General features: G+C 33.8%; 1 protein-coding gene across 7 annotated transcripts in view; it reads right to left on the reverse strand.

The window, feature by feature from the left end:
* The window catches only part of BBS9 (Bardet-Biedl syndrome 9), a 309,884-nt gene that overhangs the window by 258,845 nt on the left and 34,890 nt on the right, over positions 1-16,149 (reverse strand). For all 7 annotated transcript variants that reach the window (XM_085303707.1, XM_085303713.1, XM_085303722.1 and 4 more), the window contains 3 exons: positions 13,648-13,732; positions 11,909-12,092; positions 11,270-11,399 (listed from right to left, as the gene is read on the reverse strand). In XM_085303707.1, the coding sequence (XP_085159833.1) occupies positions 11,270-11,399; positions 11,909-12,092; positions 13,648-13,732 (399 nt within the window). The remainder of the gene's footprint in view (positions 1-11,269; positions 11,400-11,908; positions 12,093-13,647; positions 13,733-16,149) is intronic.

The following is a 16,149-nucleotide window of genomic DNA, read 5'->3' on the forward strand; positions in this document are numbered from 1 at the left end:
TTTTTTTTTTTTTTGACGGTATTAGTATAACAGCACGATGGTTTAAATGTAAGGAAATGCTAACGATATGTTTGTATGTGCAGTGTTAGATTCGTATGCACAACGCGCTCTTCTGGGTCTTTAAGGTAGAGGACAAACATACTGATATCAGCAGGCTATACAAGCAATTTAAACTCATGCTACAAATTACATATATGAAATGATTCTTTTCTGATGGATCATCTTTTTTTCATAAAGTAGAATAAAAGCAGAATATTCAAAGTGATGGCCGCCAAAAATACGCAATCTTGTTTTAGGTTAAAAAATAAAAATAAAAAGAAAAAGTAAAAAGTTCTGAAGTATAATGTATTCTAGGAAAAGTTCATAACCTCCACATTGTATTTCATGACTCACAGTTCATAGCTAAGACACTTAGCTGCATTATCTGAATTCAAAAGAAAGACTGATAAGAAAAGCTGATGGTTTTAAATAAGAGTGCAGTCTCTTAAGTCAGATCTTCAAGTAACAAGAGAACTTAGACTGCAATTTCATTTATGATAGTATCAGTGTTAGCAGCAAGGAAGAAATTAAGAGGAACTATCACACATCTAACAYAAACATCTCCATGCCTCACTCCCTCTTAGAACTAGGTTAAGGACTCCTTATTTCTTCATTTGCAACTCTTTCCCCTTAAGTCTAAAATCTGTGTTTTAAGGCCAGACTTCCACACTAGCAGCCAGGTATCCTGCAGATTCTAAAGACTAAAGAAGTTATACCAGAAGACTGCAACAGGTATCACTACAGTTACAAAATTGTGAATATAGGACCCATGGGTCTTGAAAGTTTAGCCTTCATCTAACCCTCTAATTCCCCTACTTCTTCAGGACAGCAGTTCCAGTCCATTTTACTCCAGGCAAGCTGGAGATCCTTTAGCATCTCTGGTTCCAAGAATTTGTTAGAGACGCAATATGCTGTACTGGCAATATCTATACTCAACTATTAAGTTTATTGTTACAGCAAAAGCTCATTCTCAACTGCTTGTTACATATAAGCTCTTTAATATTAGACAATACAGGAGGGAAATAAGACAACTATCTACAAGCAAACTACAAGAGAATAACAAGAATAACCATGATGACAAGTCTCGTGTTAGAGAAGACAGTCTTAATCAGCTATGGACATGTGCCATTAAGCATTGTAAAACTACATTTCATGAAATCATTCCTGAGCTTTGCTATAGTCATGTTCCATAGGAGGCATGAGCTTAACACAAAGAAAGTTACACATTTGTGTAACAATTTGTGTAACTATTGCATTACTCTAAACCCATCACACTGCAACAGTTCTTTGCACTACCTACTGACCTGTCCAGCATCACTCCATACAATCACCATTCTCAGCAAATATAAATTTATTGCAAAATCCCTAGAGCTTCCCAATCAAGTCTGAATATAGTTTTGCTCATCTTTCTGCTTTTTGTGACCTTTTAGGTCTGTGCACCGTATCATCATAATGCTCTTCACTGAAGGCAGAAGCATATCACTCCCCCTTCACACCAAAATCACTGGGACCTGAACTCCTCCCATCAATTTCACATATTTCCCAAAGCTTCAGGTTAAGTTTTGTGAGCTTTAGGTCCAAGGTCAATACACACAGGCACAACAGGCTAGAAAATCTAAGGAACCACAAAAAATTTACTCTAGGAGGACAGGATAGAGAACTTTAGAAACACTGAAAATTTCTCTCTTTCACCCAGCTCCTCACCCAGATGACAAGGATGTGCCTGCAAACTTCAAAGGTCACCAGCATTTCAGGCTGGGAAAAGTCCATAAACGATTATTTTTAACAATACTTATCACTGTCCCTTTACCCTGTCTTGTAAAGAACAAAGCTAATCTTCACAAGAATCTCTGGCACTCTGCACTGCTAGCTCTCATCTTCACACCTTTCCATACACATCCCACCTTGCAGGTCTTAGTACAGAAAAAAGTTTCATTTGTGTTAATAATACTCAAGACATTCAAAGTCAACAGCCATAGACTGTTCACAGTAACAGTCTTTCAGTCAAGATGTCCAGCACTTCCATGGGCAGAGCAAGTGTCACAATGCAGTCACAAATTCCAGCCTACTGCTCCATATCTAACTCCAAGATTGAGTTCAAAATCTGATATGGGTATATTCCACTCTGTCTCACCATGAAAAAGCACAAAGAAATCACAGATCAACCCCCCCCCCCCAAAAAAAAAAAAAAAAAAAAAAAAGCTATTAGGTTTAAAAGCAGGTCCTTTTATGTTAAATACTAAACTTACTTGCTTTGTTGTTCTTGAGCATTTAGAATTTCCACTTTTAAGGCTTTCTCTAGAACCTTGAGGGCAGGAATATTTTAAGTGTTTTTCTAAAGAAAGCTGAAACCYTTACAAAACCGTATGACTGTAAAAACTAGCCTTTTTAAAAGCAAATAAGTGACATGCAATAAAATTAAGAGAATTGGCAATATGGGCATGTGCTTAATGCCATACAATATACACCATTTAAAACTTCTAACTTGCTAGAAAGCCTCAGTCATGAATTAGACTGGGTGCCAGATACAGTACTTGGCACATCTGTATTTTTTGCAAGATAAGAATCCTACCAAGGTGGGGGGGGGGGGGGGGGAGGAGGAGGAAGGAGCTGTGTAAACTATACACATCAAAATAATCTCCTCAAAAGATCTTAAAAAATGGTAATACTTTGTACTGCTATTTCTTGTCAACCTTAGTGGCAATTCAATGATGAAAAACATTCATGTAATCAATTTCTTTTTCCTAATAAACTTCTCTTTAAAATGCAACTATGTTTAAATAGAAAGATTCTAGAAGCCTCTGTGTTTAACTTCTCAGATCAGGCAACATATTCTTACAGAGCACTATAAAAATTTATATATATATATACACACACACACACATATAACTGAACAGTTCATACAGTGCGTCATAACTGGCATTGCTTCTATTACAGCACTACTATACAGAAAAAGGAAAAATCTTTCAGCAAACTGTAAAGTTTGATTCCTGCAGTTTCTTTCCATAAAACCATGTAATATGTGCTAAGTTTTGCTGGTTTCATATGCAAGGTTTGCCATTTTTATATGGTGATTCTTTAACAGTTGTGGTAGCTGTGGTGATGTCAGTTATAATAAGGAATAACAGATGGTCTGGAATGAAGAACAAAGTATTTTCTAGCATCTGTATAGCTAAAAAAAAAATTGAATCAGAGGGGTTTTGCTTTGACTCCACCCACTACTACCCTGTAATGTGACTATGCTTTTACACCTTATATACTTAATTCAACTGAAATATTTCTTCAWAATTTTCCAGTTAAATTCAATTCCATGTTAACAACTCCAGGCTTAKGTTAATTCTCATATACAGRCAATAAGTCTTCGTTCTAAGAAGCCAATAAACAGTCTTCAGGGAATGTTCATTTTGTATTTCATTAAACAAAAATTTATTTATTAGATCACTCTAATATTATTCTAGTATTACATAATACTAGCATAATACYAACAGTTCAGATAATCTAAGAGGATTATTGGATTAGACATTTTTATAGAAAGCAAAAGCAGTGATTATCTTCAATGAGGCATGTTCAAATAATTCTAAAATTCATAATTGTTTGGTTTTAGTGTAAGGATGGGGCTGCTTTTAAATCTRATAAAAATCTCCAACTAGTGTCCATACTACACTCTGAAGTTCAGCAGTACTTATTACTAGGCTTATGCTTCAAGCCCACTGCAAGTGTAAGGACAATCTCTGCTACTCATTAGAATCATCAGAAGAGTACTTCTCAGCRTCACAAGGTCAAGATGTTTTTTATCAAGATTTTTTTTTTAATCAAGGGTTTTTTTTAAATCAAGTGGGKTTTTTTTGTTTTTTTGTTTGTYTGCTTGTTTGTTTGTTTAAGGTAAGCACTCACTGTTGCTCATATAGTCCTCTGGTAGCCAAGGCCAACAAAAATAATATTGATTCAAAGGTAGCACGGCAAGCTATCGACCCAAGGTTTTCTGCTTTGATCTGTAAGTATTCCTAGATGGTCATCTCTGATTATAAAGAAYAGATGTCACATGCTTGGAGTAGAATATGGTAAGAGAGACAGAAAATCAAAGACAGGTAGCAAGGCAATGCTACATTCAGGCCAAAAAGCTTGGAAATTATATTCTACTAGACCAGGCAACACTATATATATCTTTTACACTACTGGTATACTACTGATCTGTTACATAGATTAGACATGCTTTTCTTTTTCTTTTCTTTTTTTTTTCTTTTTTTTAATGAAGAGCTGCAGAGTTTAAAAAAAAAAAAAAAAAAAAAAAAAACTGCAACTAGGAGGAGCAAAATTGTAACTTAGATAACAGCAAGAGATTATTGCTTCAGTAAATTAGAAGTTATTGTCTACAAAACTAGACTTGCAAACATTTCAAAATATTGTAAAATTCTCTCTTGTAATGCACCTGGCCAACTGCAACACAAGTGCGAAATTCCCAAGAGGCACAAAAGGGCAGTAGCCTGCCTACARCAAACACCACATGGCACAGTACAAAAATTCTAATGTGCAGTAAYATGATTACATAGAAAAGTTCATTCTCAGTACCTGCATCAGCCAAATAGTCTCTTTGATTCTTTACTATTTCTACAAGTATTGGTGGAAATATTATGCTTGTGAAGATCACYGTATCTTTCTCAAAATGAATAGTAAGTAATGGTAAAAGAAAGGCACATAAACACAGCYAATACTCCCTAAACGCTGGTAATGAAGACATAAAAGGTATAGGGTTAAGCAGAAAAAGAACTTACAAAAGGGCAACATTTGAATGTTAGACCTATTAAATTGCTTTATTTTGTCTGACAAATTACAAAAATCACACATTAGTATAGTATTTTCAATCAACAGGTTTAAAGTGATACAGTAAGCTGCAGTATTTCTGCACCTGAGCCTGCATAATGCAACTTTTAGTTTATTACTTTAAATAAGTCTCTATTCACTACTGTGTAACAGCATAATTCAAAATGCGAACATGGATGGCCCTTGAGTAGCTGTCTTTAATTGGTGTCTGATAAATGCATTACTATATGAACAGTCTTAATGGCATGATGGTTCATGATACTAATGTTTAGTTCAAGCATGATCGCTACAATCAAGTATTAGGCTATCATACATGGAGAAGTAATAACACAAAAAAGAATCAGCACATGAATTTATACCATAGTCAACAGTAAATCTAGCAATTCTTTTGACTGCAAACTGAGCAAAACTTACATAGGATCAGTGGTGAAAGCCTGGAGACGTACAATATTTTTATGGGTCATTCCTCAGAGCAGAAATATAAGCAGATTTGAAGTCCAGTAAAGAGTTAAAGTGTAGATAAAGATTACTAAGTAACCCAGCTTACTGGTTTCAACCTATAAAGTCTACTTTTATTTCCTGACTTTTCAACTGTTTGCATTTGTTAAAAAAGACATTTTTTTCTCCTGTCAGATCATGAAAATCTATTTACTAACTTAACTCAACTTAAAAAGTTGAATACTGGAAATTTAATATTACAAGCTCAGAAATTCATATTCTTCAAATGCAATAAATTACTTCTAAGCTAAAAAATAAACTCAAAAAAAACCTTTTCCAAACCACTTTATATTTCCTCTTCAGAAAACATGCTGTGCTATTACTAAGTAAAATGATATTTACTTGTCAAATAAATGAAAGTAAAAGCAAGTATTATGCTAACTTTCACCAACTTGTCCATATCTGTCAACTCCTTGTAAGAAAGAGAACTACACGTTTTACACAGCATATGTCATTTTGAGTTACTTGCTTCAAAAATAATCTTTCTTCCATAAAGAGTAAGTACAGTCCTTTCAGTCACAGACACAAGATGTACAAAAGCTCACAAAAGAGAGTGTTGGTACCGATATTCTAATTCCTAGATGTAAAAACAAAAAGACATCACATTGAGAACTGCATCTGTGGACAAATTCCACATCTAATCAACTATTTTTTCTTTACAAGTATCATCAGACTTCACTGCTTGATGGATAACTCAGAGCACAAAGACTGAAAACTAGTGGCACCAGGCAATATCATTTGGGGGAGGGGGTGGAATAAATGAAAAGAGATGTATTTTGTGGTCTATTTCACTTTTAAAAGAGACAAAGACAGACTATCTTTTAGCAAGTACAGGCTTACTAGGTACAACCTAAAGGCTGTGTACAAACAAAACCAAGCAGTAAAATGAAAACTAGCCAACTTAAAAAACATTCAGAAGAAACAGAGTCCTTGATTTAGAGCCTTCATGCTTTCCTAGTACAAAAACAGGTTTGTAACTTGGAAGCGATCAAAACAGAATTCCCTTCCCTGAGACTAAATCCAAGCTCTAGTGCTCTATGTGGTTTTTCTTCAGCCCACAGCGGCGTCTCAGAAGCCTGTGATGGAAACATCCCCGAGGCTAGCCACACGAGCYACTTTGCTTCAGACTGAACGCACCTTAACATACTGTTCCAGTTTCAGGCCAGCTGGGTCAGAGCAGCACTTAGTGCAATCCATCAGCCTTTAGAACATGGCACTCTTGGAAACAGCTTTGCCAGGGGAATTAATGTCAAATAAATAGAAAAGCGAGTGGTCTAAGGATTTTAATCCACTCCAAGGACCTTTTATGGTCAAGCATATGGAGACAGGATAATTCAGACATAGGAAAACAAATACGACCTGTGATARGCCCTAATAAAGTGACCTTCTGCTATTTTCTCCAAAAGTTATTTTAGATGATTCAGACAAACATAATCCACCTTTTTTGGTAGAAGAAGGGCTAAGTCACTTAATTTTACAAGCTCAAATTCCTGTCAATGCAAAAAGAAAGAAAAAAAAAAAAGTTCCTAGCAAGTGTTTTAGCTGACAAGAACTGTAAACAGCTTTGTCAGCATCACATTCCTATAGGCCTGCTCCCCATACAATTACTTAAATTCGGAGAGAGAAAGGAAAATCCAACATATCTCAGCACAAAAAAGTGACTGCATCAAATCCACCAATACCAGAGACACTTCCTTTACAAAGTACAGTGAAGGTCTTAGAAAAAAAGCTCTCCAGTGAAACAGGGAAGTGGCTATGGCAGGATAAGAAAAAAAAGAAATAGGCTTTGAAGTCAGTGCAGAGAAGATATTTGGATTACTGTGATGGATACCAAGCTAACATTGGTGCTCAGAATTATTGTTTCAACACAAGAATTCCTATTCCACTCAAATTTTCACCAACTCTTTTATRTAACTTCCCAGAGTCCAGCTGTTTTAACTGCAGCACATCAACAGTTTCTCTCTCAAACCACTCTAGAGGGGGCTTTTCCCCCCCATCAGCTCAGGCAGAACACAACCATTTTCTTCAAGAGTTTCAGCTTCAAAGAGGATGCTTTTGCAGAGCCACAGCTTAAAGGGTAATGACACAGAACTACTAAAGAAAACTACAACTATAAGCAGGCCTGTTAATGGAAAGCTGAATTTATACTCATATGAGACAAAGCCCTAAACAGATTAAGTTAATCCAAATTTTCAATTTAAGTGGTTATGTCTCTGAAGCAATCCAGGCAATGTTAATAATACAGGAATCTCCTGACATTAAAACAATCATAAATATTGCTATTAACTACTACTCATTAACAGAAGAATATAAACATCTAACAAGATAGAAAACAAATTTCTATAACAATGATTGGAACTGAACTGCCAGTTTAGTGATCACAGTTATACATATCTTCAGGTAATACACAAAGTAAGTTATTTAAACTCTCAAGTTTTTACCTTTACTCAAGTTTCTAACTGCAAGCTTTTATAAGAATTTTTCATTTTCAATTCACTGAGAGAACACTCAGATTTTTGTAACAGAAAAGAGAATCAAAAAGTGTAGTTTAACAGCTTAAAAATACATCACTTGTACAGCATAAACAGATGAATCTCACTAAAAAGGTTATTAGTTCCCACTTATTTTTTATTCAATTTTTTCCTAGTATGTTTCTGAAAACAGTGGTGTGGAAATCAAACAGCTTATTCTGGAATGTAATCCCAAATGTTGTAGTGTGTTATTATCATTATTTCGATACTGCTGTTTGCTATAGAGAAATACTGGATTTCACATTATTGTAAGAGAAAAATAAATTCATAAAGAAAATGAGAGGCACACACTAGAAACACAAGTTGCTTACACAGTTGAAATTCTCTGAAGCCACTGAAGGTTTGATCTTAGGAGTAAACTATAAAGATTATAAGTGTATCACTGGTTATGAGACAGTCACTGCCTCTGCCCCAAGAGATTTACATAAAATAGCTTCTAATAATGCTTTTCTTAGGCCCCAATTGGGACTGAGGCCTCTCCCAAGTGGCGCATTAGAAAATCATTATCACATTGACTCATATAAGAGAATTTTATTTTAAGTATATATATATTTTTAAACATATCCTTTGTTTAAATCAAATTCCTACCTCTGTAAGCTTAACTGCCATTTTTGCTGTTTAGCTCATCTTCATTTTGAATGTAGGACAGAAGTATAAGCATACCACATATATTTAAATAAATGACCAAATGTATCCAATTGGACAAGCATTTTCATTCTCACCCAGCATTAAAACTGAAGGAACAGGAAATTTACTTTTTTCCAAAAGCATGGTAAATATATCATGTATATAAACATGTGGATACACTAAATCTAGTCCTATATCACGGGATATCCTAACATGACTTGCTGGTCACATATGTTTCTTTTGCAAGCATTAAAGTTACTGTACATGTACTGAAAAGCTTCCTACATCCTTCTACATTTGCAAGGCATATTTGTTTCTAACAGAAGCAATAAGAGCAACATACACCAAATGCATTAGACTTCCTGCGCCTGTAAYGAATAGCTGTACAGGTCTGAAAGAAAGACGATTAACCCAACTTTGAGGCACTAGAGGATGAGCCAGGAAAGCGAAAAATTGAGGAAAATGATTTGTTCAAAGTGATGAGCTACCACAGTTTTTGTAGGAATGTTCTGAGTGGATACAAGCAAAAACAGATTGCAAAGACTTGAGAAAAGGCTGTAGGAAAGGTTGGAAGTGTGTGCTTGGATGAGGAATTTAGCTACATTTACACGACATTAGGAAGTACTGAAATTTTTTAATTACCTTTTGAATACAGTGATCTAAAGGACTGTCTAACAAAGCAAAAAGCCATATGTATGCAGAAAAAATTATGTCCATGTTAATAAAATCAAGCAGCAAGAGTTACTCCTGCAGGATAAAAAGATGGAGGTCACATTAAAAAAGTGAACAATATGAAATACTGGAATCTACCATTATTCTAATAAGAATCCAAACTTTGAGCTGTAAACCAGATCTCTCTACTCCCTGGGAGCAAACTACATCTCCTGGAATGGAGSAGGTCAGAAGTGAGAGCAGCTTATGACAATAAAAGCTGCAGTGGGATTTCTGAAAACAACAGCTACTAGAAATAAGAAAGAGTTGATGTATTGGCCATCTGCTTTTCTTCACCCAGGCACACAATCAATCAGTAGCTGCAGCTGAGTATCCAATATTATTAGCAATCCATAGATCACTCAAATTTTTTCCGTATCTGCGCGTACTGAGATGAGCTTCAAAGCAGTGTAAGTCAAAATTTACTTAGACTATTTACTGCTTTGTGTTAGTACCTTCAACCAGCAGATAATCACATTTCTTTCCAAATCTTTGTCCTTCAACCATGTCTCTTACCTTAGCCAACTACACAAGGGAGAGATCTTATACTGCTCCTGGTGCATAGCTCTGAAACACATATGCCCTAGACTTCTCCCATTCCTTTCAGGCTGTGCGTGTGTGTGTGTGTGTACACTCATACACATTTATATATCTGTATTATATATGAATACATCTGTGTGTTTGTGTATGTGCGTACACACATGCATGTGTGTTTTTATCAGTACCTGTATAAAAAAAAAATAAGCTTGTACGTCTAGAATGCTTCCTCTCCATCCTTCACGGAACAAAGCCCCAAGCCAAAGCCTAGTATTAGTATGCCTGTGGGAATTTTGATTCTATATTTGCAAAGTGATCTGGGACAAATTACCAGGCTGTCAACATTCTCACTAAGATCAAACTACTGAATGCTAAAAATTACATGAAACAAGTAGAAATTGCATAAATTTCTTAAAGGTTAATTAAAACAAAAATATTTGAATAACATGCATTATAAACAAATAATTTTATGTACAAACATTAGTATAATCTCCTATTTTTTCTTTTTTTTCTAATGACACTGACATTTTTTTCCAAACTTTAAAAGCTGTGCTGTCATACCCTGCAAAACTTTTCTCTTTTGTTTTATGCAAACTGGCCCACTGGGATAATTTGTTCTATTTCACATGTAACACTTGCTGGATGAAAGCTATCACAACTCTTTCGACTCTCTCCAAAAAAAGAAAAAAATTTTTTTTTAATTACAACTATTTTAAAATCATTAAGTACCCATTAGTACCAAATAGAAAAACGCTAACTCCCCTTACAGATTTCCAGGCTGCGTAAAGCTAGTTAGTCAGATGTTGCATTTTCACGTTATGAGATTTTGTGATAAAACACACACTGTGATCCAGTAAGTTTTCAKAGTATGTTAGCATTACAGTTCAAAGGCATAACTACAGCCACTAAAGCCTGCTGGGGACCTGAAGTAATCTACCTGCCCAGGATACTCCCACTGCATTCCATGTGGTCACGGTCACCAGGCAGCCAGCACCCACAGTGTTGTTCACGTAGTATGTTCGCGGAGTATAGTCATAAATTGGATTGTAAAAACACTAGTTGAACTTTAGTGTAGTTTGCTTCTTGTTTCAGTGACAGAAATTCAGCACAAGTAATAATGACAGTATTTCTTTACATTTGATCCCTCCCTCTCCCTAAGTTTTTTGCCCTGTCACTCTTACACGCGTTTTACAAAAAAAAAAAAAAATATTGGTCTGTGGCAGTGCAATCCTGAGCAATTTATACAGTTCCTAAATTAATTTCACTTAATTGGAGAGACCAAGTTCTGTCCTCATGCATTAAAATCAGAAAATCTAAAGCATGAATACAGCAATTCTAGAATTCTTTGAGACTTATCAGTATTTCCATTAATGTAATGAATGTTTTACACAACAAAAAAAAAACACTTCGAATTTTCCTTCTACAGTTCACCTTATTTGTTAGGATCTACAGGTTAATTTCACTACTGTAAACAAATTTGAAAAAGTAAAGTTTAAGATACTTACTGTAAATTTGCTACTTTTACTGATACAGGAATGTGAGGAAGTTGAGTGGCCCATTTCAGTGTCACATCTTGATAAACACACAGCATGTTGCTATGGTTTCCAACTAGAGTGTTTATTGTTCCTTCTGTCACTGTTAGAGATATAAAAACTGTTTTAAGTTGAAAGATACTTTCATAAGCCAGTACTTTTCTTTCAGGCTTGTATTATTGTTATTTTTTCTTCTCCTTGTAAGCCATTACTTGGTACACGTGAATATGAATATATCACACATCTATTTCATATATTTATATTAATATATATATACACACACATGCAAATACTTTTATTTTTACTTACAGAAATTTAAGATGGCAAAATGAAGAAAATCGCATGAATAATAACTATCGACAGTAACCAAGAGATAAGTGATTAATCATGAATACAAAATCCAATTACATACTACACATCACAACTTTTCCACAAGCCACACTAAGCAATATTTGAAAATAAATCTGCTTCCTCCAAAACAAGGAAGAGTTGATTTCACATATTTTCTATGAATCAACAACATCTTAAGAAGAATATATTTATTCAGTGAAAAAAATTCTTAGCTGTAAAAATTATAATAATGCTTTTTAGTTGAATTTTYGTTTTACAAACCTGAGCAATAAGGAAGGAAGCAACTTGGGCTGCAATCAAGTTTTTTCATGAATCGGATTTGCCCATTATCCTTAAGGCAAAAGAAGTTTCTCTCACCAAGCACAAAAACAGAAGAAACTGCCTGATTAAAGGACACAACACATATATCCAGTGCTTGCTCTCCGATGTTTAAAGCCCAGTCCACCTTCAAAAGAAAAAACATGCTCCAGAGATCAGCCAACATTTGAATATTAAATAAAATACTTACAGAAAGCTCAGAATTCAAATTACATGAATACGAGTAATACAGTTAGAAAACCAAACTCAAGGTCTTTTTGGAAGGAGAAAATGTTCTAGCTACCCACCTAGTTGTTTTGAAGTCAGTTGTGGTTTTCTTCATTGTGAGAAAAACAGCAAAAACAGGTTCAAAAAAAGCACTTTTTGAAACAGTCATGAATTGATGGCTATGCTTCCATTTACAAATATATTAAACTAAACTTCAAGATACACATCCCATTCAACACACAGTGCTTTATACTGTGAACATTAAATCCAAGTACACAATTACAAAATCATTTAAATCTGCCTCTGCACATGTCCTTTGACATCAAGGGCAGGGCTATTAAGCAGAACTTACTCTACCAACATATGTAATTCTACCAATATATCTAATTGGAAAAAGTAAAGTAGATTTCAGGTGCACAAGCCAACATTCATACTTGCAGTCACTAATGTACATTTTCAGTCTGAAGAATGGTTGCATGCATGGAAGCTTGTCTACTTTTCAACCACATACATTGGTAGAATAAATAAATACTTGCAAATCTTGCCTTGCCTATATATCCTTACACCTTTAAACAATACTGCTGCTTACTGATACATTTCATTAGTTTATTTCGGCTCCTCTCAGAAGTTTCAACTAAACCAGTTCACACCAGCAAAAAATTGTTTATGACTACTGCCAAAYTGATTGAACAGGAATTCAGGATTTCTAATGACCGAAAATATTGAAGTCCAATTGTCTTCACAGTTGAATGTCTTCACATCTCGCTCCTTATATTTTACCATCACACCTGAACTAAGATGAGCCAAGTGCGTTACGTACTATATTCAGCTGACAAGCAATTTCAATACAGAAGCACAGAAATGGAAATTTCTCTCTTCTTAATATAATGCAGATCAATTATTAAACAATTTATTAGTTGYAAAGCACTTCTGAAAACTATTATTTCACGTTTTTGATAGGAACAAAAAAGAAAAAGGAAATGAAAAGAAAGAGTCCAGAGAGAAAAGAAAGAGTCCAGGACTTTGCACGTACTGGCTATTTAGGGAAATATCTTTTTCAATGCAGAGTTTTCTAGTAAAGAATAAAGGACTCTCCAAGTGCAATGAAGTTTATTTTGTAAATCCAATACACAGTCACAAATAGACTGTCACATTCAAGACTTGAGCAATATTTCATACGTATCTATTTTACTACAGTTTAGATTCTGTATTACAAAGACTAGCTTAGAAATAGCCAATTATGGAACACAATCATCTTTTTCTTAGAACAACAGGGAATTTTAAGGTCCAACCTTAAACAATTTGAGCCCAAAGAAATCCTAACAAAAATCTACTGGAGTCTTTCCATTGCCTTTAATGGAAGTTGGATCAGGTCCTTTGTCAGCAGACAATTTTTCCATTTGTAACTTAGTATTCAATCTTTTAAATACTTATGCAATGTACCGTACAGGTTATGTAAAATAAACAGGTTTTACCACAAGTCTTTTTCCAGAACTAAGTTTTTGCTGTTCTGTTTCTTGTCTTTCATCAGCATCCGTTGCAAASACTAGCACTTGGTATCTGTTATAGAAAATTAAAAAGAAAAAAAATAGCAAATATTTTTGTAATTAAAACCTTTTACATCAGGTAAAAAAGTAAAATACAATTATCAAACTATGACTATGCATACATTGGAAGATACATCTATTAACAGCACAGATTTTTAAATGAATATCACTGTACAATAGGAGTCAAATGCAAAGGTAGAATTCAAAACATACATTTTATTGGAATTTTTATCTGATTTAAAAAAAAAAGTTTTAATATATTAAAAGATAGAAACACAGACTACAAATGAGGCAGTCCAGATACCAACATATTTTCAAAATATGAAACAGGGACAATGACAAAAATTAAAACTTTCTTTGCTTGTAATCAGCTTTATAAATTTCATTTTTTTAATATAAACCACTTCAAAATATAATCTGATATTTATAACAGTTACAATCTCAAATATGTCCATTAAGTAGACTAAATGATTCTAATCCAAGAAATAGCTGTAAATTGGCATTAATAGGTGGCACATTCGTCTCAAATATATTTGAGAAACAAGCAAAAGTTGCTRTGTTTTTACTTTCTAACTGTCAGGCTAGAGTACTAAGTAAAAGTTTGAAATGAAGACATTAGCATGAAAGATGCCATCTGTAACTCCTAGTCTTTCCCAAATTTGCACTGGTGTTATAACTTACTGAACTAATTTGTTTCCAATGAAGTTACATTACCGATAATCTGTACCAAATAATCAAAACCTCTCACAAAGCTTTTTTTTTAAAAAAAAAAAAAAAATCACACAGACACAGAAGATTATCATGCAAAATATTTTTCATTGTTAAAACATTTTATCCAAAAGATAGAGTTCAATCCTGGAAGTAATGGAGTACCTTCAACTTGTAAATTCAAAACAACAAACTTCTGGATGTTCCTATTCTTCCTAAGTCTGTGATAGTTTAATAATTAAAAAATACATTTTTTGTATATTATCAAAGTTATATATTTTAAATGATGATATAGCAACCTTCACATCTCAGCATTGTGGTGCCGGCTATTGATGGATTTATTTAATTAGCTTCTAGTACTATTTTACTTACACAAGACACTATAAACTATGTACTTGCTATAAGTAATATAACTGATAAGGTGAATACTATGACCTAATTAAAAATACTAAATAAATTGCTTTTAGAAGTACAAAATGATTATGTCTTTTTAACGTCTTCCTACACAAACAAATTCACTTGCCTTTTTTAATTTGAAAGAGAATTTATAAAAGATGTTTCAGATTCTGATGTAATAAAAATTTCTCTTTTCATTTTATTTTGGTGATATCACGAATCTGGGCAAGAAATGTAAATTGATATGTAATCTTTTCATTATCTAATCATGGGCTGATACATAGTCTCCAAACAAAAATCCCACTGAACAGCAATATGCATTGACATCTAAGTACCACTTAACTGAATACAAGTCCCTCATCACGAAAAGCCTCAAACCACAGATGACCAACAGACAAATTTTCAGTACAGCTATCACATCAAATATAATCATTAATATATGATTAATCATATAAATAATTATTTAAATATGAAAGGAGTTTTGCCTTCAGATAGTGAAAGAATTCTGAATTAACATAAAAGCTATTGCTACTGCAAGCAGTGCTCTGTATKAGCAACAGGAAAATGGACAATTTCTAATTTGTCAACTTGTTCTGCTAAAATACTAGGTAGGACCACTACGTTTGTCCTCTACTAAAATAAGAAAAAAAAAAAAAAAAACTGTTTAACATAAACCAAAATAACTTTTTCTCTCCTCATCATGTCATTTTTCTTCACTTTAAAAGGATTATTTAGCTCTGTTCTAATGCCTTATAGTTCAGAGACACTAGAGACTGGCACCACAGTGTCTTAAGACATGATAGTAGTAAAGATCAATAAACAGGATCCAAATGAAAAATATCCTTAAAACAACATACTTCTACAATAAAGACAGCATGTTTGTGAATCAGTTASAGAGAGAAAATTTTAGCCCAACCTGTTAAAGTAGTAAGTCATGAATTTTTAAACATGACGAAAACGATTTAGATGTCCATTTTAAATGGAAAATATTTCTTCGTACTCATTTTCAATATTAATAGAAATTGAATTCTATTCTAATTTATTTTTCTTAGAAGTCAGAAAAATATGAATTTCTATTTTTTTTACAAATTACTTTTACTTACACCACATACCTTATCCTTTATTAATAAAATAATACACAATGATTATAATCTGCTGATGCAATATCCAGAAGCTAAAAAATTTCTCATTAAGCTTAAGGACCATAATAAACAGAGAGTATTGATTGAGAAATTTGGGTTATAAAACAAGATAATATATGTTATGACCAAGTACTGTGTTAGGTTAACATTCCCTGGCTTAGATTATTGAGGCCATAATCTGGAA

This window comes from Rhea americana, unplaced genomic scaffold, assembly GCF_003343005.1.
Source record: "Rhea americana isolate MKP2758 unplaced genomic scaffold, rheAme1 scaffold_100, whole genome shotgun sequence".
Taxonomy (NCBI): domain Eukaryota; kingdom Metazoa; phylum Chordata; class Aves; order Rheiformes; family Rheidae; genus Rhea; species Rhea americana.